This window comes from Euleptes europaea, chromosome 13 (genome assembly GCF_029931775.1).
Source record: "Euleptes europaea isolate rEulEur1 chromosome 13, rEulEur1.hap1, whole genome shotgun sequence".
Lineage (NCBI taxonomy): Eukaryota > Metazoa > Chordata > Lepidosauria > Squamata > Sphaerodactylidae > Euleptes > Euleptes europaea.
Window position 1 is genome coordinate 14,442,490 of NC_079324.1, and position 22,467 is coordinate 14,464,956.

The following is a 22,467-nucleotide window of genomic DNA, read 5'->3' on the forward strand; positions in this document are numbered from 1 at the left end:
GTGCATGTAAAGTAGAATGCACCACTATCTTTAACTAGCAGATTTGAGTGAAAGGCAAATCTATGTCTTAACCTTGGCAGTTTTCAGAAGGGCTACATTGGATGTTGACTGGCTTCTGGATCAATTTCAGAGTGCTAAACGTTACCTTTAAAGCTTCAAAGAGTGTAGGGCCAAGATATTTAAAGAGCTGACTGTTCCCATATGAGCCTGCTTGCCATCTAAGATGACCTTCAGACGCACTGCTTGGTATATTCCCCCCCCCCCCCAAAAAAAAGACAGGGCCTTTTTTTAGTTGTGGCACCTCAATTGTGGAATACTCCCCAACACAAACATCCATTTGTCTACTGCTTAGCCTTTTCTACTTGCAGACCAAGTAAAAAAAAAAAAGAACATTTTCTCAGTCATTTTGCTGATCCCTCTCCAACTGGTGATAACCTTATTTTTGTTTGCTTTAAGTGATTCATAGTCTTCTAAAAATATCTAAATGCTTGTGTTGTTGTTAAGTTTTTGCTGGGTATTTTATTGTTACTATTTACTATACAGTTATATATTTTACTTGCTGAAGAATTGTGCACCACCTTGGGTACCAAACTGGGTAGAGGGTGTGTGATATAAGTATATATGAAACACACAACCTCACTCAGCATATCAAATGTAAGTGCATAACAAACTTGGAAGCAGCTTATGTCAAAACCCTCACAGCCCTTTCCTGAGCCTCAAGGACGAATGTCCATAGGAGGCCAGGAAGGGACTGCGCCAGTGTTCGTGCCCCCAGCACCAGTGCCTGTGCCACTTATGCTGTCCAGGATGGCACGGACGCCAGCGGGGGGACCTGGATGCCATTCTACTGTCACTGCCGCAGCAGCACCGCCCAGCAGCGCCAGTAGGCAATGTCCTGACATCTTTCACTGGGTACGCTGTCGGTGAGAACAGCTTTTTGTTGGTGCAGCCTCGCTGTTTTCAGTGGGGCAAAATGCCCCATTGAAAAATTTAAAACCCTTCAAAAGGCTTTTTAAAACCTTTCAGGTGCCGCAGCAGTGCCTCAGCCATGCCATCTGGCCCAAATCTGCAGGATCTCAGGCCAAGGTCTTTCCCAAGCTGGTTTAACATGATATTCTGGGGATTGAATCTGTGACCTTCGATATACCATGTATGAGTTCTTACACAAGAATTCTGTGAGCTGTGGCCAGGTTACTTGACACCAGTCAAGGCAGATTTGATCAAATGTTGGCCACTTATTGCCAAATAATAATAAAGTCTTTTTAAAGCATTAATAGTAAACAACAAAAAAGAAACTTCAATCATCAACAGGATGGAGGGTTGCCAACAGATCTGGAGGGGAAAAATGTCCTGTCCCTTTAATAGAAGCTTAATGGGATGTTATTTTCTTCCATGTCATGAAAACTTTTAGCTGCCCATTTTCATACATTAAACCTCTGTTAAAGGGGCAAGACATTTTCCCCCAGGTCTTTTGGCAAGCATAACAGGTTTGACCGTTGTGCTAATTACAAAGCCAAATTAATTAACTTTTACTGTGAAGCAATTAAATGAATGTCTAAAAGTCATAATGAATGAATTGTTATGAACTGTAGCAATGCTAAGTAAAGGTTCTATAGATGTTACTGTTTCACTGATCAGTTCTTTTCCTGAAATGCTCGGATCGGGGTACAGTTTCAGATTTAAAAGTAATGAATTTAAAAGAAAAATAAAGCAGAGCTATGGCATCTATAAAAAAGCAGTTGCGGCTGGCCAGTTCTTCCTCTTTGGAGATGCCTGAAGAACAGATTGCCAGCAGGAGAAACTTTGCTCTGCTGATCGTAGGGTTGTCAACCTCCAGGCTGTGGCTGGAGATCTCCCCAGGAATTTCCCAACCCAGAGTTGGAAGCCCTAATCCAGTCACTACAAGTCTGAGGTCCCTCAGCCAGGCTTTTCCTGTAACTGTTTTGAAGAAGACCATGCTGCTGAATTGGCCTTGAAAATCCCTGTACATGAATAAAGCATCTTTATGTGTGTGTTTTTAATCCTCAGTGATCATGGTGTTCACCACAAAACTTGCCTCACTCCAGTGAATAATAATAATAATAATAATAATAATAATAATAATAATAATAATAATAATAATAATAATAGTTTTAAAAGTGCCAGTACTCATATATAAGGTTGCACTCATCTCTACCAGTTCCCTCACTAAGGATTTGGGAAAGCCACACAAAAAAGGTTCCAGTACGATCTCAGAAGCTAAGCAGGGTCAGCCCTGGTTAGCATTTGGATGGGAGACCACCAAGGAATACCAGGGTTGCTGTGCAGAGGAAGGCACTGGCAAACCACCTCTGTTAGTCTCTTGCCATGAAAACCCCAAAAAGGGGTCGCACTTTACACACACACACTCTCAGTACCACTGAGTACCATCACAAAAAAAGCCTTGCTTATAACTGAGGTGGAAGATTTTATATGCTAAAAGAGCCTGGTTCCCCAGAACCTTAGGACGTTGGGTGGGTCCCCTCAGTTGCTTGAAAGAGCCTATCACAACCACCCTGTAAGGATAAAATAAAAGAGGATAAAATAAAGGAGGAGAGAATGATGTTGTAATCTTCTTTGGCCCCCATTGGGGAGAGAAGTGGGGAATAAATAAATACATAAATGTAAGTACAAGATGATTGCCTCCCATCTCCAATTCAAATGTACAGTTGATTACCACAAGCAAGCATGCACAGAAATCTTAGAAGTCATGTATCTGTAATGTGGCATACCATCATCTATCCAAGTATATGTGATTTGTTTATAGTCATACTATGAATCTTTCATAGTGCCTGTGCTTTTATCTCAAGAGATGTTGCAGGTCATAAGGCTAGAGGGTAGGATTCTAAATGGTGTAGGCGAAGCTGATGAATGAAGGACTGACAATTAATCTGTATTTTAATTACTATTAATTACACCTTCCTACAGATCACTCCCTCCAACCTTGAAATTTGTCCACTAATACTAGGGAGTAGGTGTGTGGTTAAAGTATTCTGCACATGAGCAAAGTGTTTGCAGTTTTGACCCTCAGAAAAGGGGTTCTACTTGGCTCCCATGTATTTAGGACCTGCCAAAGACATTAGATTTCTGTACTGAGAAGTGGTGGGACTTAGCACTTCTTAGATGTTATACCCTCTTAGCTCTTCTGCATTTTGCAGTGGAAGACCACCCAAAGACCTTTTTAGGTAGTGAGAAGTCCTGGGTTTAAACCTGCCTGAGCATTATGCCTCTTAGCCCTAAGCCTCGATTTCTTGGGGAGAAGTGAGGAATAGAAGCTTGATGGTGGTTATTCATTCATGAGGAAAAGACATTCTGCATAGCGTCAGAAGTACGCACACATACATGGACAAGTTATAGCAAGGTGGCTTGCAATTAATGATGAATAGGAGACACCAAGCTGAGTGAAACTGGGCATTCATGTTCCTGCTCTTGCCTCTTTCCATAGCCCCACCTATTCCTGAGGCAAATTCCCCTCTGCAAACAGATGGCAACCCCAACATAGTATAAAGTTCACTCTATTTTTCTGCCTAGTGTTCTCACTTGTCAGTGCAAACATTGAAGAGGAAAGAAACAATCAAGCAAAGTGGTGAAGGAGGAAAGATGATGGGACAGAATCAGATGGGAATGGCTTGATTGGCTCAGCAGAATTAAGTACCCGAAGGTCAAGAAAAAATAAAAAATATCCAAGGCCAAAAGTTATACAATCTAAAAGTTATGTCCGTACAAAATACGTATGTGTTTATTACAAGCTAAAATCTAATAACACATATAACACATATAAGCCTGAAAAAGCCTGCCTAATCAACATGCTCATATAACACAATTAGACATAAAATCAAACAATTAAACTCTGACCATATGTGTTTTGGCTATACAGCCTTCCTCAGTGGTGTAAACAATCACCATTCCAGACTACAAAATATATACGTACATTTCTAAAAAAAACCTATGACTATATGTGTGTTGTGTTCTGAAAAAAATAAATAAAAAGATATAAAAATATTAAACAATTAACTTATATCTGTCAATTATATTTTAAAAAATTTAGGCAGTTAAGACTTCACACTTACTGCAGGATAACAAATATGCCAGGTTCTCTTACCCTCACATGAGGATAATAATATTCTTCTACAATAAAGATTACAGAATCAAACAAAGTGAAATACTTGGAACTGAAAAGTACTGCTAAGCATTGTTCGGTTCTGGCAGACAACTTGGGACACATAATTTAGCCAAGAATCTTCTTGGAGCAGTAAATAATGCATACATCCCTGAATTTAATCATATCGCTAATAATAGAGCACTTTAAGAAGTAGTCATGGCCTTATCTCTTAATTGGTTAGTATCCTCTTCGTTTGCTACTTTATATCATATTTTAGATAGTCTCTAATGGTCTCCAAACAACCATTAAGTAAAGCATGTATTAATGCCAAAAGCATATTAGCAGAGTTTCATTTCTTACTAACTTTGTGAAGTTATTTTGTCTGTGCTCTCGGTAATTTTACAAAGCATGTGTTTAAAATGGCAAATGTCATTTGTTAAATATATAGTTCAATCTCAGACCGGGGAGTGCACTTTAACTATCAATAGAAGTTACTGCAATCTCTGGGAGCGTTACAGCTTTTATAAATGGCTGGTATTAAACTTGGAAGCACATGTATCTAAAAATGTAGCAACGTGAGCTGAAGAGCAAACACCTGCTTTCAAAATTGTTTGCGTCTAAATATAGGGAAGGACACATTCTACCTTGCGTGAAATCACACTTGGGTAGTAATTACAGGTATTAAACATTCTGGGCCCAATCTAGAGGGGAGAAAGTACCGAAAATGCCATCAAAAACAGTGGAATTTAATAGCTTTACTGCCTGCTTAAGACCAGCTGAATTCATTAGCACTTGATCATGGCTACTTTTTTGTGGATTGCATTCACTGAGTAAACATTCATTTTACATACGTGAAAACCTCCATTCCTGGTCAGAGGTCAACATATCCAGACACTGGCCTTTTATGCCTGTCTGTTTCACTCGCAGTCACCCCTCCAACAACTTCAGGTTTTTGTTTTGATTATGCATGCCTTTCCCGTCCATCAGAGATCGCCTTGCTCTCCCCTTGCGTTTCTCCGCGTTTTGCCCGCTTTTTCAAATTCGAGGTAAAGCAGGTCCCTGAAAACATGGGCAAAATGCAGGGAATCACAGGGGGAGAGCGAGGCGACCTCTGATGGTCAGAAACGGCATGCATAATAATAATAAAAAAAAAGACCCAAAGCCGTTGGAGGGGTGACCGCGAGGGAAACAGCCATGCATAAAAGGCCACTGAAGTAAAAATGGGTTTAAAGAAGGGTGTAACTCTTATTATGGTGGCACTACAAGACTCTCAAGAGCCAGTGTGGTATAGTGGTTAAGAGCGGCAGACTCTAATCTGGGGAACTGGATTCGATTTCCCCATTTCTTCACATGAAGCCTGCTGGGTGACCTTGGGTCAGTCACAGTTCTCTCAAAACTCTCTCAGTCCACGCAGAGGCAGGCAATAGCTAATCATCATTGCATATGCTTCTCTTTGGCACACTGTTCTGACTTGTGCAGGTTTCTCTGTTGGAGGCTGTTTGGGGAGGTTGGTGCTTCTGCCTTTTGCCAGCTCTTTAGTTCCATCATTTATGACACTGAGCCCTGATTCACACATCCTGCAAAAACCAGCTGCATGGACACGGTTCCACATAGCCAGGCTTTTGTGCAGAACAGTCCTTAGCAGGAGAGCAGGGATTTAAAACCATGCCATTACACACCTTTCTTTTTAAAGAGGATTGTCAGCTGTTTTGTCCAGGATCACTATGGGGCTAGCTGCACTTGTGAATGCTGCTCTGTGAGATCCTGGCATTTAGACATTACTGATGGTAAAGCAGGACTTCGGGGTTTCCAAACCAATGCAACCGTTTTCTCCCCCTAGCGAAGTCCATGAGGTAGGTTTTCTTCATTTCATATCCTGAGCCAGCTGGTGCTTGGAGAAATGCCATTCTGCCACCACTCGTGCTGGGTCCTTAACGTGTGGGTGGATGGCGGCTTATTACAAGATAACACGTATGCTTACAACAATAGAGGAGTCGCTGTATTTTTTTATCAGTAACGAGTTGAAAATACCCAGGATGACAGTTATGGTCTGACAGACCCTCAGCAAGAGACTACAGTGTAGCCATCCATAAAGAGACATCCCCCCAGTCCAACTGAAGATGGAAGTGTAGCCCTCTAGGATAATTGGCAATAGTTCCGGTCAGCTGCCCGGGAGGAAGAGGAGTCAGTCCTCCTCTCTCCCCGTGTCCCTCCTGATGAATGGTTATTCACTGTTGTTGCTGGGTTTGGGGGGTGGGGTGGGGGATCTATGCAAGCGCCTGTGACTGAATCAGGCCGTGAACCATACTCTCAACCCTTATTTGTGCATGTGGTTCTTTTTCCAGGTAGGGGAGGGGCCGTGGCTCAGTGGCAGAGCATTCGCTTGCCATGCAGAAGGTCCCAGGTTCAATCCCCAGCATCTCCAGTTAAAGGGACTAGGCAAGTAGGTGATGTGAAAGACCTCACCCTGAGACCCTGGAGAGCCGCTGCCCATTTGAGTAGACAATACTGACTTTGATGGACCAAGGGTCTGATTCAGTATAAGGCAGCTTCATGTATACATGTGAGTTGCATGCGGAAGACTACTGTTGTGCACATATTTCCCATAGCCAGATTGGGGCACATGTCTGAAGGCTTACTTCCTAGTTTCTCTTTATTTAAAGCTTTCTGCTGAAATAAAAAAACAGGGATTTCTGAAAATCTACCTATGCCAGAATATAAACCCATGGTAAATGTGAATAGGTCTGCAAATGTGAATCAGCAAGACTTTGGGGTATTCTTCACGGAGATTTGCTGCTGTTTCGACGCTGATTTGCATCGGAGTCAAATTTTGGTTATTCACTGCAGATCCGTGTTTTCCCCCACTGAGCAAAATAAGCCGCGTTAAAAGAGAGGCAATCCAAACCACTTTTGAGACGATCTTTCCTGTGGAAGCGTGTTTTGTTGCGCGGATGCCCATGAAAAAATGTTTGCTTTGCTTCCCGGGACGTCTCCTTTCTCCTCCCCCAAGAACGGTGATTGGCTGGGGGAATTTTGTGCTCGGACAAGAATACCGCCACTTTGGCTGCCTGCCTGCCTGCCTAGAATCCTGGCACTTCTCTCCCTCCGTCCCTGCACGCCTTCCCCGCCCCTTGCCCGGGATGGGCCTTGGAGCTGGGCCCACACCTCCAAGCCCAGGGGGACATCGGACGGCTGCTCCGGCGGGGCCACGCCATGTGCTCCTCGCGCGCTGGGGGTGGTGGTGGTGGCAGCTCAGTCTAGGGCAGCTGGACCCGTGGGGGGGTTTTCAAGGGAAGGGGCTGTTGGCCCCTCTGCCCCAGAGGGGAGGGAGGATTTTTGAGAAATCAGATGGGAAAAATGTGCATCCTGACAGCGGAAAACCCAAGGCGAAACTCCCTCCCATCACTTTTCTGAAGAGGGGCGGCCAGCCTGCTCTTATCTCCCTCCTCTCTCTCGATGGACTGTGGCCGGATCATGGCCGGCGCACAATCCAGGGGCCTTCTTTCCTCTCCCCCCCCCCATTCCCACTTTCAGCTAAACACTTCTCTGGGCACATGGATGCAATTCTGCCCCCCCCCCAATCCTGTCTATCATTAAAGGGCAATGGGTTCCACACCTATAGAAAATAGAGGGAAGCTTTGAGGAAAGCGCTGCCTTGCCCCCCCCCCCAATTTGGAATCTGACTGTTCCAAAAGCAAAACAGAGCGAGGGTGGAAGAAAAATGGAGGAGACCAGAGGGACTGGGGCTTGTTTTTTGCGCTGGGGCTGGTGAACCGCACAAGGTAATCTGCTCCGCGGAGTTGGGGCAGAGCTGGGGGCAGGCATAAATAATGAGCCTGTTGGAAGGGGAGGCCTCCTGCAAAAGGGACAGACCAAACCATTGTCAAATACAGCGTACTTTGTTCCCATGAAAAACCAAAACTACAGATAATTGAAGGGGATAAATCGCGGCCATGAAAAAAACATTTAAATCGTGTGGGTTTTTTTAGTCCGTGGCAAAACAGAAGCAAAATCTACCATGAAAAATGCCCCTTTGACACAAACCCGGGAAGCTTCTCTGCAGCTGATCCTCCTTGCCTTAGGAGTGTGGTCTCGATATTCTTAGACCTTCACTGAGAGTTGTGGAAAACAAAGGGCGAAAACGCTTGGTCACTTTATTCTCCTTTAATCCCTGTTTCAGCCAGGATTCAGCCAGGATCGAACGCATGCTTTTCGCCTAATGTGCATTCGATCCTGGCTAAAACAGGGATTAAAGGAAGGTGAAGGACCATGCGTTTTCGCCCACAGACTACATTGGATGTCCCCCTTCTGGTGAACTGGATTAGTTTTCCCACTCCTGCACACGAAGCCAGCTGGATGACCTTGAGCAAGTCACAGCTCTCTCAGCCTCACCTACCTCACAGGGTGTCTGTTGTGGGGAGGGGAAGGGAAGGTGGTTGTAAGCTGGTTTGATTCTGCCTTAAGTGGTAGAGAAAGTCGGCATATAAAAACCAACTCTTCTTCTTCACAGGCAGAGATCTCACATGGGCTACGGTGACCACTTGCTCTTCCTGCTCTGCGTGCAGACGGGCTAGATCATGCTGATTGCTTAGGCCTAGGGTCGCCAGCTTCCAGGTGGGGGCCTGGCATTCTCCTGGAATTCCAGCTGATCTCCAGTCTACAGAGATCAGCTGCCCTGGAGGAAATGGCACCTTGGAAGGGTAGACTCTGTGGCATCTCCTGCTGAGATCCCTCCCCAGACATTGCCCTCCTCAGGCTCTACCCCCAAATCTCTAGGAATTTCCCAACTCGGAGTTGGCAATAAATTGGGATGAACACATCTAAGATGGCGTCTAAATTCCAGGCAATATGCTGCCTATACGTACGACTTAGTAGTCAGTGGCAGGGCTCTCCTGCTTGAGATTCTTGCTGTCCATGCATTTATCATTTATTCTTGCTTTCTGTTTGTGGCATACTAATAATCTGACTTCTGCTAGGTTGATCATCATAGGCATGGTTGTCAATATCACATATTGATCCTACCGCCTTGCCACAGAGAACTTGTGAAAAATTTCATGTGACAAAAGTCGCAGTAGTTGAATAAGATGCAAGTTGATATCATTTGTAGTACCATACATCGGCTCTTCGTATGCATTTATTCAAACACTTTCCTTCACATTTTTCATGATTCAGCCCTGGTGCTGAAAATAAGATTGCTGTGCCTTGGCCATCTTCAGCATAAATTACATCCTAGCAAAGAATAGCAGGGAGAGACTTTTTGAAGGATGGAAGCGCAGCCTATTATCCTTGCCTTAATTCTGAGTGTATGGAGAAGGGACAGGTGAGGGGAAGGCGGTCTGCTCAAATCTTCTTGTATTGTGCTTGAAAGGTACCAAACACATGTTTGAATGTTGGATTTAAGAGCTACTGCAGTATAGGGGAGGGGCTGTGGCTCAGTGGTAGAAGATCTGCTTGGCGTGCAGAAGGTCCCAGGATCAATCCCCGGCATCTCCAGATAAAGGGATGAGGCAAGTCGGTGATGTGAAAGACCCCTGCCTGAGACCCTGGAGAGCCGCTGCTAGTCTGAGTAGACAATACTGACTTTGATGGACCAAGGGTCTGATTCAGAATAAGGCAGCTTCATGTGATCATCTGAATGGATTTGGATTAGGGAGATCTGGATTCAGACCCTGCCTGAGTCATGAAGCTCACTGTATAACCTTTGGCCGATCTCTCTCTCTCTCCTCTCTCCTCTCTGTGGGAAAAAAACAATGAATTGCTCTGTTTGTATATGGCTCTGAGGAGGAGGAGGGGGTATATAAATGTGAGGAATTAATTCATGCCTAGTATGTGGGGACAGAAAAGACAATTTATACCAATGGAGAAATCAAATCTCAGGAGCACATTTTTCTTCTCATATTTCAGGATTTAGGCCTGGAATTTCCTGTGTAAAAAACACTAATGAGCTTTGGTCCAAATAAAGCCTTGGGGAAACTTACGTGTCTGAGAGTTAGTAAGAAAATATTACTACCCCGAGTGCGATGTTCAAATGAAAAGGAACTCTTCTATTGCAGTGTTACATTGTCTATATCACTAACCAAGAGATGTGGGCCAAATGTGGGTAAAACAGTGGAGATTAAATGGAGAAGTGGGTGAGAGGAGTTGAGAGCATGAATTGACCAGTTTCCTTATATTCTTTTTCCTGTAGAAGTGCTTCAGTTAAATATAGATAGCTACATATAGGATGGAGCTATATCCCAGTGTTAGAACATCTGCTTTAATTCCCAGCATCTTCAGGTTCAATTCCCAGCATCTTCAGTTAAAGAATCAAATAGCTGATGGTGTGAATGACCTCTGCCAGAGCCCATGGAGAGCCAGTGCCAGTAGAGAAGGCAAGAATATACCTGGATAGGGGGCTGACCAAGACACACAAAGATATCTGTTGTGCCTTTCTTGTTAATTTCCATATTTCATCTTTAGGCTCATAACAGAAACCTGCTCTCGATTGATTTTGACCACCTCACCAGAACAGGGAAGATCTACGATGACCATCGGAAGTTCACTCTTCGGATTCTGTACGACCAGGCAGGCCGCCCCATCCTTTGGTCCCCCATCAGCAAATACAACGAAGTCAACATCACATACTCTCATTCCGGATTAGTGACATATATTCAAAGAGGAACGTGGACCGAAAAAATGGAGTATGACCCAAGTGGGAAGATAATTTCCAGGACATGGGCAGATGGTAAAATATGGAGCTACACATACCTAGAAAAGGTAAATCCTTTGAAAAAGGGACTAGGATGGAGATTACATTGCCAGTGTGAATATGGATTGGGCCAAGTGTTTGGGAAAGCCCTAAATGGGCCAGGATCAGGTGACTTTAAGAACTCCTGTATGGACTTGCCCGTCCCCCAGTTGAAGACCTGTTGAGTATGCCACTGCGTATAGTAGTGAGGTGGGTGGGACTCGAGGGACGGGGCCTTCGGCATGGTGGCCCCACATCTGCTGACTTGCCTTCCCATTACTATATACCTGGGCACCTTCCTTACAAAGTCCAAGCTGCCGACTGAAAATGCTTTTTATTATTCCAGAGTTAGTGTTTATGTCTGATTCTCTTTTTAATTTCTTTAAACTGTTTAATTGCTGCCCAATAGATTTTTAAGTTTTCTTTCTGCTGTTCTTTTCATTTAACTGCTGCAAATTGCTGGTTTTACTGCTGCTCAGTGGTTTTTATTTGCTGCTGAGTTGTTTAAACAGAACCATGTAAACTGCTGTTGTGAATTATTTTAAGGTTTTGTTGCTGACTTGTGTGTATATGATTGGGCATGATTTGTTTGTTTTTTAAGTATTTTGTATTTTTGTTCACATCTCTTATGATTATGGGGTGTTATACGAATGATTTAAATGAAATATTTTCTCCTGCTCTGGAGCCTCACTGAAAGTAGTGTGAATGTGTCAAAGACCAGCCAGAAACCAAGAAGGTGGGACCAAGGCCGCTCATTTAACTAAGTGCCTCTGCTACACAAGGGTGGACTGTGCCGTACAGCTTTATTGTCAAGGAGAAAATAGAAGGGGCACGCCAGTCACTAAAAGATTAAAATAACACTAAGGCCGATGGTACAAGTAAAGATGTAGATATAGATAGCTGTGCCATCAAGTCACAGCCAATTTATGTTGTCCCCATAGGGTCTTCAATGCAAGAGGTATTCAGAGATGCTTTGCCATTGCCTGCCTCCAGGTCATGACCCTGGTATTCCTTGGACGTCACCCATCCAAATACTAACCAGGGCTGACCCTGCTTAGCTTCCCCGATTTGACAAAATCAGGGCAGCCTATTTTATTACTCGGCGAAAAACTCCCTACGTGTTTCACCAATAGGCTTCTCAACGAGAATCTGTTAGTCTTTTTCCCTGTAGAAGCCTGTTGGGAAAACACGTAGGGAATTTTTGGCGGAGTAGTAAAATATGTTTCTTTTCATATTGTAGCTTTATATTCACCCATCTCAACCTTTTGTGGTGAGAGAGACCAGACCAATGAATTAATACAGATGACAGGATATTGTATTATATAATGCTCCACTAAAGTTCTCACCTTCCAAAATACGTTTAAAAATTAGCAGGTATATATTTAGCTAAAAACGTTGGCCAGGTTTCATTAATTTTTAAAAAAGAACTATAGCAAGATTTTTGCTCTCTCTCTCTCTCTCTCTCTCTCTCTCTCTCTCTCTCTCTCTCGCTCTCGCTCTCGCTCTCGCTCTCGCTCTCGCTCTCGCTCTCGCTCTCGCTCTCTCTCTTGTTAAGAGGAGGCTTGTTAATGCACACAAAATCACCTTAAGAACTCCAAAATTGAGCATTACACAATGGGGGATAGGGACTGGAGGTGGGGGGAGTTGCTTTTAAGTGCAGACTCTAAAGATGACCTGGATTGCAAAGATGTCAGAATGGAAAGCTGCATCATACCTTTTGACCATTCCAAGATGTATCATCCAAAACCCATTTTCATCCAATATGAAATCCTCTCCGTAGAGATCAGGCCCCAGGTCAGTTGCTTCTACTGAGCACTAATGCTTACCTCTTCATTAAGGGCTTCTGGGAAATAAGTAGGAGAGGCCAAAACCCTAATGGGCGCCTCCTAATTGCCATTTCTCAGTTGGGGTATAATGTCAAATTCTCATGATCCTCCGACTTCAGTAGATTAAATTTATGTGCTCCCCTTTTTAGTATGGATTTTTTTTAATCCATCCTGCCCCCAGTAGTTTGAACTAATTAACAATATTTCCACACAGAAGTGTAAAATAAAATAGGTTTTAGATATCTGACATTAACAGTGCAATCCTAAGTAGAGGTACTCCAGTCTAAGCCCATTGGAATCAGTGGGCTTAGAATGGAGTAATTTTTCTTAGGTTTGCATTGTAAATAACAATGCTTTAACAATGCTTTCATTGCTCAGAGTTCTTCACTCTCATGGTCCAGTTTCAGACCTTGCAACAACATATTTGTATGTTTGAAGGTTAGAGTTGCCAACCTCCAGGTACAAGCTGGAGATCTCCTGCTATTACTACTGATCTCCAGCCGATAGAGATCAGTTCACCTGGAGAAAATGGCCACTTTGGCAATTGGACTCAGTGGTCCCTCCCCTCCCCAACCCCAGCCCTCCTCAGGCTCCACCCCAAAAATCTCCAGGTATTTCCCAACCCGGAGCTGGCAACCCTAATGAAGGTGCCTTATCCTGAATCAGACCCTTGGTCCATCAAGGTCAGTATTCCCTACTCAGACTGGCAGCAGCTCTTCAGGGTCGCTGGTAGCAGTCTTTCATGTCATGAACTACCCTGTGAAGTAGCTGCCAATGCTGGGGGGTGGGGGTAGGCTGAGTGGGAGAAGAGGAGGGCTTGGCTGGACTAAGTATTCATGAAGTCCATCAATAGCTGCTAGCTGTGATGACTAAAGGGAACCTTCATGTCCAGAGGCAGTACACCTCTGATTACAAGGATGAGGAGGCAACATCAGAGGATACCTTGGCTCTCCAGGAAGCTTGTTGTGAAACAAGATGTTGAACTACATAGACCACTGGCCTGATCCAACAGGGCCCTTCTCATGTTCTTTTGTTAGGCCATCTATTGAGGTCATGGATAAGGTGAGATTTGAGCCAGTGACCTCCGGAATCACAGCTCATTCTCTTAGCCACAGTCCTGCTTCCGTGCTTGTCCCTACCATCTTTTTCTCACCAATTTCCAGCCATTAAACGCTTGCCCAAATAACAAGGTTTTTGTAGATTGAACCATAGAAAGAAGCCATCAAAACGGGGGGATTAAGTGCCATCGAAAGCTCAGAGAAACCCTTATGAAATGCCAAGACTTGGAGCCACACAGATGGTAATATGGTAACTGATTAATATGTCTAGGGGAAGAGTTCCATAACTGGAGTGTCATCAGAGAAAAAGCCCTCTCTCTGATGCCTACCTCCTCAGCTTCTGAAAACAAGGAAACTTGGTGAAAGGGCTTCTGGAGATGACCACAGTTGACAGACAAGGTCATATAGCCCCTCCACAAGGAGACAACAGTTTTCCTCATGTAGAAGGGCATATTTGTATCCAATCCAATCTTCCTAACCCAAAGGGGTGCTTTTTTGAGTTACTTTTCCAAACCCAGAGATTAATCTCAGGATTGGGAAAACTCAAGCTCTGTTATATATGAGTTCAGAATGAATGAAATTTGTGAATGTTGGCACTTCCACTGTTGAATACCTATGTGGCCTCACCTCCGTGTGTTTCCACACTTTAAAAAGAGTTATGTGCGGCAGAGCTGCGAAGAAACAGTGAAGAGGGTAATGGCCGGTGCAAGAAAGACTGTAAAAAGTACACAGAAGATTTATTGAGCCCACAAAATGTTTACAATCCACACTCATGTTGGACTGTACAGGCCTCCTTCAGGGGACTATCTCTAGGAAAAAAGATAAAATCCTTATTAAAATTATTGTTACAGGAGATGCGCTCATTTCAAATATACAGTAATATTGAAATAACAATAATAATGCTCAATTTTGCCTCAACAAATTAAGTTTTAAAAAACTTTCAAAAGACCTAAATGTGTCTATATTGTATTTAATCTAAATTTTGTCCATCGTTATTCTCCAAAACTCTTCATCAGGCTGGTTTTTTGTTATTGAACCCTTCCCCCTCCACACCCCGAAAAAAAGGAGAGGGATGTTTAAATCCATGAAGGATAAGCCGCAAGATAATGGTCTGAAATCTCTCCGCTCCCTTCCAGGCTGATCCAGAGTTCTGGATTACCCATTGTTCCAAGACTGACAGTTTTATAGTGCAATCTTACAAAAGAAGAAGAAGAAGAAAAAGGTCTATACCAACAGTTCAATGAATCCTGAAAGTAAAGGAGAGCCAGCGGGCACACAGACCCCTGCAAATTGTGAAGCCAAAAGATCCAATAGCAAATATGAATAATCATAATCAAAACGGTTTCCAGGCGTGGCCTAGAAACCAGCAGAAGACTGGAGGGGGGACGTGGGGGTGCCATCAGCAATGGCGTGTTGTCACTTCTGGGAAACCCCCAGAAGTTGGCTTATTAATAGGGTTGCCAACCTCCAGGTACTAGCTGGCGATCTCCTGCTATTACAACTGATCTCCAGTTGATAGAGATCAGTTCACCCAGAGAAAATGGCTGCTTTGGCAATTGGACTCTATGGCAGTGAAGTCCCTCCCCTCACCAAACCCCGCCTTCTTCGGGCTCCGCCCTAAAAACCTCCCGCCGATGGCGAAGAGGGTCCTCGCCACCCTACTTATTAAAGAGAATTGTATCTATGAGGCAATTTACACATTTAAAAATGTAAAATTAAAACAGCCAATATAAAAGACAACCAAAACCTACATTAACTTAAAAGGGGGAGAATGATAAAACAAACTGAAAAATTGGAAAATGTCAAGTAATAAAGGATTTCCAAAATGAATATGGTTAATTAATCTGGTCTTTTACAGAGAACAGAGAGCCTGGTTCTGAGTGACCACTCACCCAACCTTGGGAGAGGAACGTCAGGACCACTGTCTCAGATAATCTAACAAAACGGGCAGAAGCATATGGGATCAAGCTGTCCTTCATATACCCCACCCCAAGCCATTTGGAGCTGTCTTGCAATCCAGAATCAGAAACTAGTTTTAAGTAGGCTTGCAAACCACAGTTTATACTTATTATGGTTTAGCACATGATGTCTGAATAGCCAAATCACAGATGTGTAGGGTTGCCAGCCCCGACTTGGTAAATACCTGGAGCTTTTGGGGGTGTAGCCTGGGGAGGGTGGGGTTTGGGGAGGGGAGGAACCTCAGCAGGGTATAATGCCACAGAGTCCACCCTCCTAAGCAGCCATTTTCTCCCGAGGAACTGATCTCTATTGTATGGAGATCAATTGTAGAGGGAGATCTCTAGGTGCCACCTGGAGGTTGGCAGCCCTACAGATGCAGCCCTCACCCTCTCTTGAGGTTGTTGCATCATAGAAACAGACATGAGTGGACTTAGGAAGCTGCATGTAGGGTGGAAAAGAAGATATAGGCAAGTCCCTCTACTCTAGGCTGTGCTTTTCCAGTTGTAAGTTTGGAAGCTCAAAGTGTGGTTTGGCAAGGTATTTGAATAGAGCCTGAAATCCGTGGTCTCATATGCTCTGTCCTGATATATGTGTGAATATTTCCCTCCGCTGAAAACCTACTCCAGGGATGAGAAATGAGTAAGATTGTCAGCAATAGTACCGATCATCTTTTCTGAGGCAGGAATGGTCACACTGGCTCCCTCCTATTCTCAGGTAGAACTTTTAAGCCGAGAGGGAGACAAATGCAGCTAAGATAGGGTTGCATACCTCCAGGTACTAGCTGGAGATCTCCTGCTATTACAACTGATCTCCAGCCGATAGAGATTAGTTTACCTGGAGAAAATGGCCGCTTTGGCAATTGGACTCTATGGCATTGAAGTCCTTCCCCAAACCCCGCCCTCCTCAGGATTTGCCCCAAAAACCTCTTGCCGATGGTGAAGAGGAACCTGGCAACCCTAAGCTAAGAATAGATGCATGGAAGCTGTAGGACCCAAGCTGGATTGGAGCAAATGTCTCTCCTAACACCACACTGAATGGTGGGAAGGACTCGGAAGATGTATTTTATGCTGCCCTCTATCATAAACATTGAAAATGCTGGTTTATATGAACATTTCCCATTTTTGCACTTCCATTTTATTACTTTAGACAGCAGTCTAGGAAAAGCAACAGCACCACAAAGCAACTTGCTCGCAGGGGTTGTAAAGTTATATTAGGGGAGGCTTTTTTATTTTGGTATTCATTTTCTGTGTATAGCAGATCGCTTTAACTGGGCCTGGGAACTTATACTGTGGGGGGAAGGGAGAGAGGATATCGCATTAGTACTGGTAGATTCACAGACAGTTTACTGTGGACCAGAGACTGGTGAGTTAAGGTGAGGCTTAAATGCTGTGAGCTCTATAAACGTTTTGACATGCTAGCTGTTTCGACATGCTAGACGGATGTTTTGTTGCAGTTGAAATGTTTATTGCAACAGATGGGTCTTGGATTAACTTGAATATGTCACATGTGGGCATTATTTTGGCCGGTGTACATGGGACAGACATCTTTGACCAAAACAAGGCAGTCGCAAACAAGAGAAAATGAACCTATTCATTTAGTCCTCTTCTGAAAGCAGCCTCGGACATCACAGAGAGACCTGCCTCTTAATGCACCTCTTCTGTATCGCCTGAGGAAAGTATGGGTTCAGCGAGCAATGAACCTCAGGTAAAACTCCTATACATAAACGACCAAAGACTAACTGAATGAGGAATGGCTTGAAACAACATTAATATGAAGGACACCTAAACAACTTGTACTGCAGTCTCTAAAGCCTTATTCTAGAACAAAATTAACTCATATGATCTTAGGGCAAGTCCATAAATTAGTAATTCTTTACGACTGCAAAATATAAGGGAATGTCTCTAAATTGTGAATTCTGCCTCTGCAGAGGGACCATACAAAAGCTGCGACTGCATGAAGAGTCACACATTCCCTCTGCCCACTTTCCTTTCAGGTGTCATAGCAGTGGTGTATTGAGCATGCTTGAGCAGCCCCAGAAGCCTGTTGGCTCTATCAGTTTTATTGGGGAAAATAATTAATTACGAATGCCTCAGTGCCTTACAGGCTCAAGTAACTGCTAGGGCTGGATTAAATGAAATGAATGGTGTGTGTGATCAATGCCTATCCTTGTGCTCTGCACTCCTCAGATACAATAGAGGTTTTCTGAAGCCAACTGACTCTATGCTGCCTTCAGGAGTCGGCATATCTAGCTGTGGGATTCTCATCAGCTGCCTCTGATTCCTATTGTTTTCCATTCCATCCTTCTGTACTATTTTTCTGGCTTTCCCTTTCAGTCTGTGATACTCCTCTTGCACAGCCAGCGGCGCTACATCTTTGAGTATGACCAGTCAGACTACCTGTTCTCTGTCACCATGCCGAGCATGGTGCGCCACAGCTTCCAGACGATGCTTTCCGTTGGTTACTATCGTAACCTTTATTCTCCACCGGACAGCAGCGCATCTTTCATCCAGGATTTCACCAGAGATGGACGGCTTCTGCAAACTCTTTACCCAGGAACAGGACGTAGGATTCTGTACAAATACACAAAGCAGTCCAGACTCTCGGAGATACTTTATGACACCACACAGGTCTCCTTCACTTATGAGGAATCATCTGGAGTTATTAAAACAATACATTTAATGTATGATGGATTCATTTGCACCATCAGATACAGGCAAACGGGTAGGTTAAATTTATACTTGATGTCGTTTTTTCTATATATATCATTTTTGCTGTGATCCAACTGGCTTGCTAACATTGTTACTGTTATTACTATCCTTATTAAGATTTATTGGTCATCTTATTTAAAAAATGAAAACAAGTTAACTTTTATAAAAAAATAAATACAGGAACACAATGAAACTACAAAATAAAAGATTAAAAACTATGCACAAAAATGAATCATGAGCAGCAACAGGACTCGATCAAACGGCAGAAAAACAGGGGGAAAGGTCCATTTATATCTGCGGAAGAAGAGTAAGTGGGGCATTCCAAAACTGGGGGCCACCACTGAAAAATCTCCGCTCCATGTTCTTCTTAATTTCACCTGAATGGAGGAAGGTATATGGAGAAACATGGGATTTTTCCACTCAGACAACAGGAGGGAAGATACAGTCTCCATAAGGGTAACAAGAGCCCACGAACGTTAGGCCTTTACAAAGTAATCATCAGTACCTTCAATTGGCCCGCAAGCTATCAGGAATCTGGTGCAGAATTGTTTTGGGGTTTTTTAACTGATGGAATCATTTAGTGTTATTTATTGTTCTTTATATGTTGATTGCCCTGAGACCAGCTTTGCTGGGGAGAGTGGAATATAAGAGCAAAAATAGATAAATAAATAAATAAATAAAATACTCTAAAGCAGTTAAATGTGCCCTCCCAGAGCTGTAGATGTTAAATTGTTCGGGTGGGGGAGTCTTCCAATATTCCACAGGGTATGCATCTTTCTCTTAGCATTATTGGGATTTCAGATAGGTAGGAGTGACTCCAAGAGCCAGCCTGTTATAGTGATTAAGGTGTTGGACTAGGACCTGGGAAACCCAGCTTCAAATCCCCATTCTGCCATGGAAACTTGCTGGGTGACCTTGGGCCTGTCACACAATCTCACCCCTGATGCTGATGGTATTTGGATGGGAGACCTCCAAAGAATACCAGGGTTGTGAAGTGGGGGCAAGCAATGGCAAACCACCTCCAAACATCTCTTGCCTTGAAACCACAGGATTGCCATAAGTCAGGTGTGACTTGACAGCAAAGGGGGGGGGTCACTCTTCTGCAACCCATCCCATTAGATGATGTTGATGAGACGCGGTCTCACAAACCGTGGTGAGAGCACCAGAAGATACAACTCTCAATTTTTATATTTCTGTGCACAGAAGTACTGTCAGACTACGCCCTCGCTGACAAGTACACCTAAAGCTGCTCCAGCCTGCTATTCCAGCCTAAATCCTCATTTATATAGATCTAGGAAATCAATATAAGCTAAAAAAAGAAATATATCTGGACCAATCAAAAAAGTATTTATAATGGATAGAATATTAGAAATGAGTTTTAGCTTCTCATTACTTGGCCATATTGCAGGTGAAATGTGTGGGATGAGATACAAGATCAGTTAACTAGCTAGAATAAATGGACTTCAGTGGACTTAACAGGATGTAACTCGGTTTAGGATGGCACTGTAATGGATTTTGCACCCTGAACAGCATTGTAAGGTTCAGGTTTCAAATTTATCGCATATGGCCAAAGGCCGTTACAAAGATTAATCTAAAAACAGTGTAAATAGCATTGTAATAGCCCTTGAATACAATAACCCAAAATAATGTTTCAAGATTTATTTTCTAAAATAATGCCAACCTAAATGATACATACATTTGGTTTGTTTTCTTTCTCCTGAAACATCTGTGCAATGTTTATACACAGGTCCACTCATTGGTCGTCAGATATTCAGGTTTAGTGAAGAAGGTCTTGTGAATGCCAGATTTGACTACAGTTACAACAACTTTCGAGTGACCAGCATGCAAGCCATGATAAATGAAACACCTCTCCCTATAGATCTATATCGCTACGTTGATGTGTCTGGTAAAACGGAACAATTTGGGAAATTTAGTGTAATCAACTATGACTTAAACCAAGTGATAACCACCACTGTGATGAAGCATACCAAAATTTTCAATGCCAATGGTCAAGTTGTTGAAGTGCAATATGAAATTCTGAAATCTATAGCCTATTGGATGACCATTCAGTATGACAACATGGGTCGTATGGTGATATGTGATATACGAGTTGGAGTCGATGCCAACATAACAAGGTATTTTTATGAATACGATGCCGATGGCCAGCTTCAAACTGTCTCAGTGAATGATAAAACCCAATGGCGGTACAGCTATGACCTCAATGGGAATATCAATTTACTTAGCCACGGAAATAGTGCCCGACTTACCCCTCTGAGGTACGACCTTAGAGATCGCATCACACGACTAGGAGACATTCAGTACAGAATGGATGAAGATGGCTTTCTTAAACAAAGAGGAAACAATATATTTGAGTACAGCTCCAATGGCTTTCTGAATAAAGCTTACAACAGGGTTTCGGGGTGGACAATCCAGTATTGCTATGATGGGCTGGGTCGACGGGTGGCCAGCAAATCGAGTCTAGGACAACACTTGCAGTTCTTTTATGCTGACCTCTCCAACCCAGTAAGAGTCACACATTTATACAATCATAGCAGTTCAGAAATAACATCCTTATATTACGATCTTCAGGGTCACTTGATAGCTATGGAATTAAGCAGCGGGGAAGAGTATTACGTCGCCTGTGACAATACCGGCACACCTCTGGCTATCTTCAGCAGTCGAGGTCAAGTGATAAAAGAAGTTCTGTACACCCCTTATGGGGAGATCTATCAGGACACAAATCCAGATTTTGAACTCATTATTGGTTTCCGTGGAGGACTGTATGACTCTCTTACTAAACTGGTGCACCTGGGGCAAAGAGATTATGATGTCATTGCCGGACGCTGGACAACACCAAACCATCACATCTGGGAGCAGCTGAAGAACGTCCCGAAACCATTTAATGTTTATGCTTTTGAAAATAACTATCCAGCCGGCAAGATCCAAGATGTGGCCAAATACACAACAGGTAAAATATTTATTTAATGGAAAACAATTCTGGTCCCATTTCAATTGGTGCCATGACTATGATACTTGCATATTTGACTGTAGACTTTCTTCTTAGCATCAGACAATGCAAAGGGTTGTTAGTCATCATAGCAAAATAAATAAATAAATGAAATAGTGCAGCACCTGCAAGAATAAGATGTAATATAGTAAAAGCCACGAGTGTCAAACTCAATTGTTACGAGGGCCAGATATAACATAAACGTCACTTGGTTGGGCTGGGCCATGCTTCACCAGCCCAGATCGAGAGTGGTGTGTGTGTGTGTGTGTGGCTACCTCAGCTGGCTCACAGGCCAGACAAGAGCTCCCAAAGAGCCGGAGCCGGCCCGTGGGCCTTATGTTTGACACCCCTGGTGTAAGCTTTTGTGATCTAAGCCCTGTTCAGTCATTGCAATTTTGGCATACTAGGAGAGTGCACTATGTGCAGTTCTCTCAATATACACTGTGACAGGGCTTTTCTACCGGGGAGACCCACACAGCCTCATGAATTTTAGCAACAAGGTTTGTTTAAACTTTAAACCTTCCCCTCAGTTACAAGATGTTCCTAGGCTTTGGGTTCACTGCCCTAATTTTTGTGGTGAGCAAGTAGAACATGGCTGAAGCAAGACTTGTATGCAAATAATGAAGAAGTTTTACTTATTTATGGATTATTTTTAAAGAACAAATCAGCAGCACAGGGTTTCCAGACAAAGGGGAACTCTAGCTGAGGCACATCAGTTTAAGCTCGTTATGGCTTCAGAGCATGGTTTCAGGCACGAACAGGCTTTCACTGACTAGCCAGGTTGGATCTTTTCACACGCACAGGATTCCACCCATACCCGCCAGTCCTTTCTCAAGAGTCAGCCTAAATGGTACAAGGACTGCTCATTTCCAGAGTCAGGCTGAACACTTGGTTACTCTGTTCTAGAGTTAAACCACTGTGCCACACTACCACTCAGAGCTCCTCTTCAAGCTATCTGCTGCTTTATTGAGGCAGACCCAAACTACCACTGCCCTCTCCCTGAGGCAGACCCGAGCTATCTCTTCCTGTGCTTTCCTCCAACATCCCCCCCCCAAAAAAATG

General features: G+C 43.5%; 1 protein-coding gene across 2 annotated transcripts in view; it reads left to right on the plus strand.

The window, feature by feature from the left end:
* The window catches only part of TENM1 (teneurin transmembrane protein 1), a 413,249-nt gene that overhangs the window by 381,737 nt on the left and 9,045 nt on the right, over window positions 1–22,467 (plus strand). For both annotated transcript variants that reach the window (XM_056859258.1, XM_056859259.1), the window contains 3 exons: window positions 10,580–10,876; window positions 18,024–18,411; window positions 20,146–21,366. In XM_056859258.1, coding sequence (XP_056715236.1) covers window positions 10,580–10,876; window positions 18,024–18,411; window positions 20,146–21,366 — 1,906 coding nt within the window. The remainder of the gene's footprint in view (window positions 1–10,579; window positions 10,877–18,023; window positions 18,412–20,145; window positions 21,367–22,467) is intronic.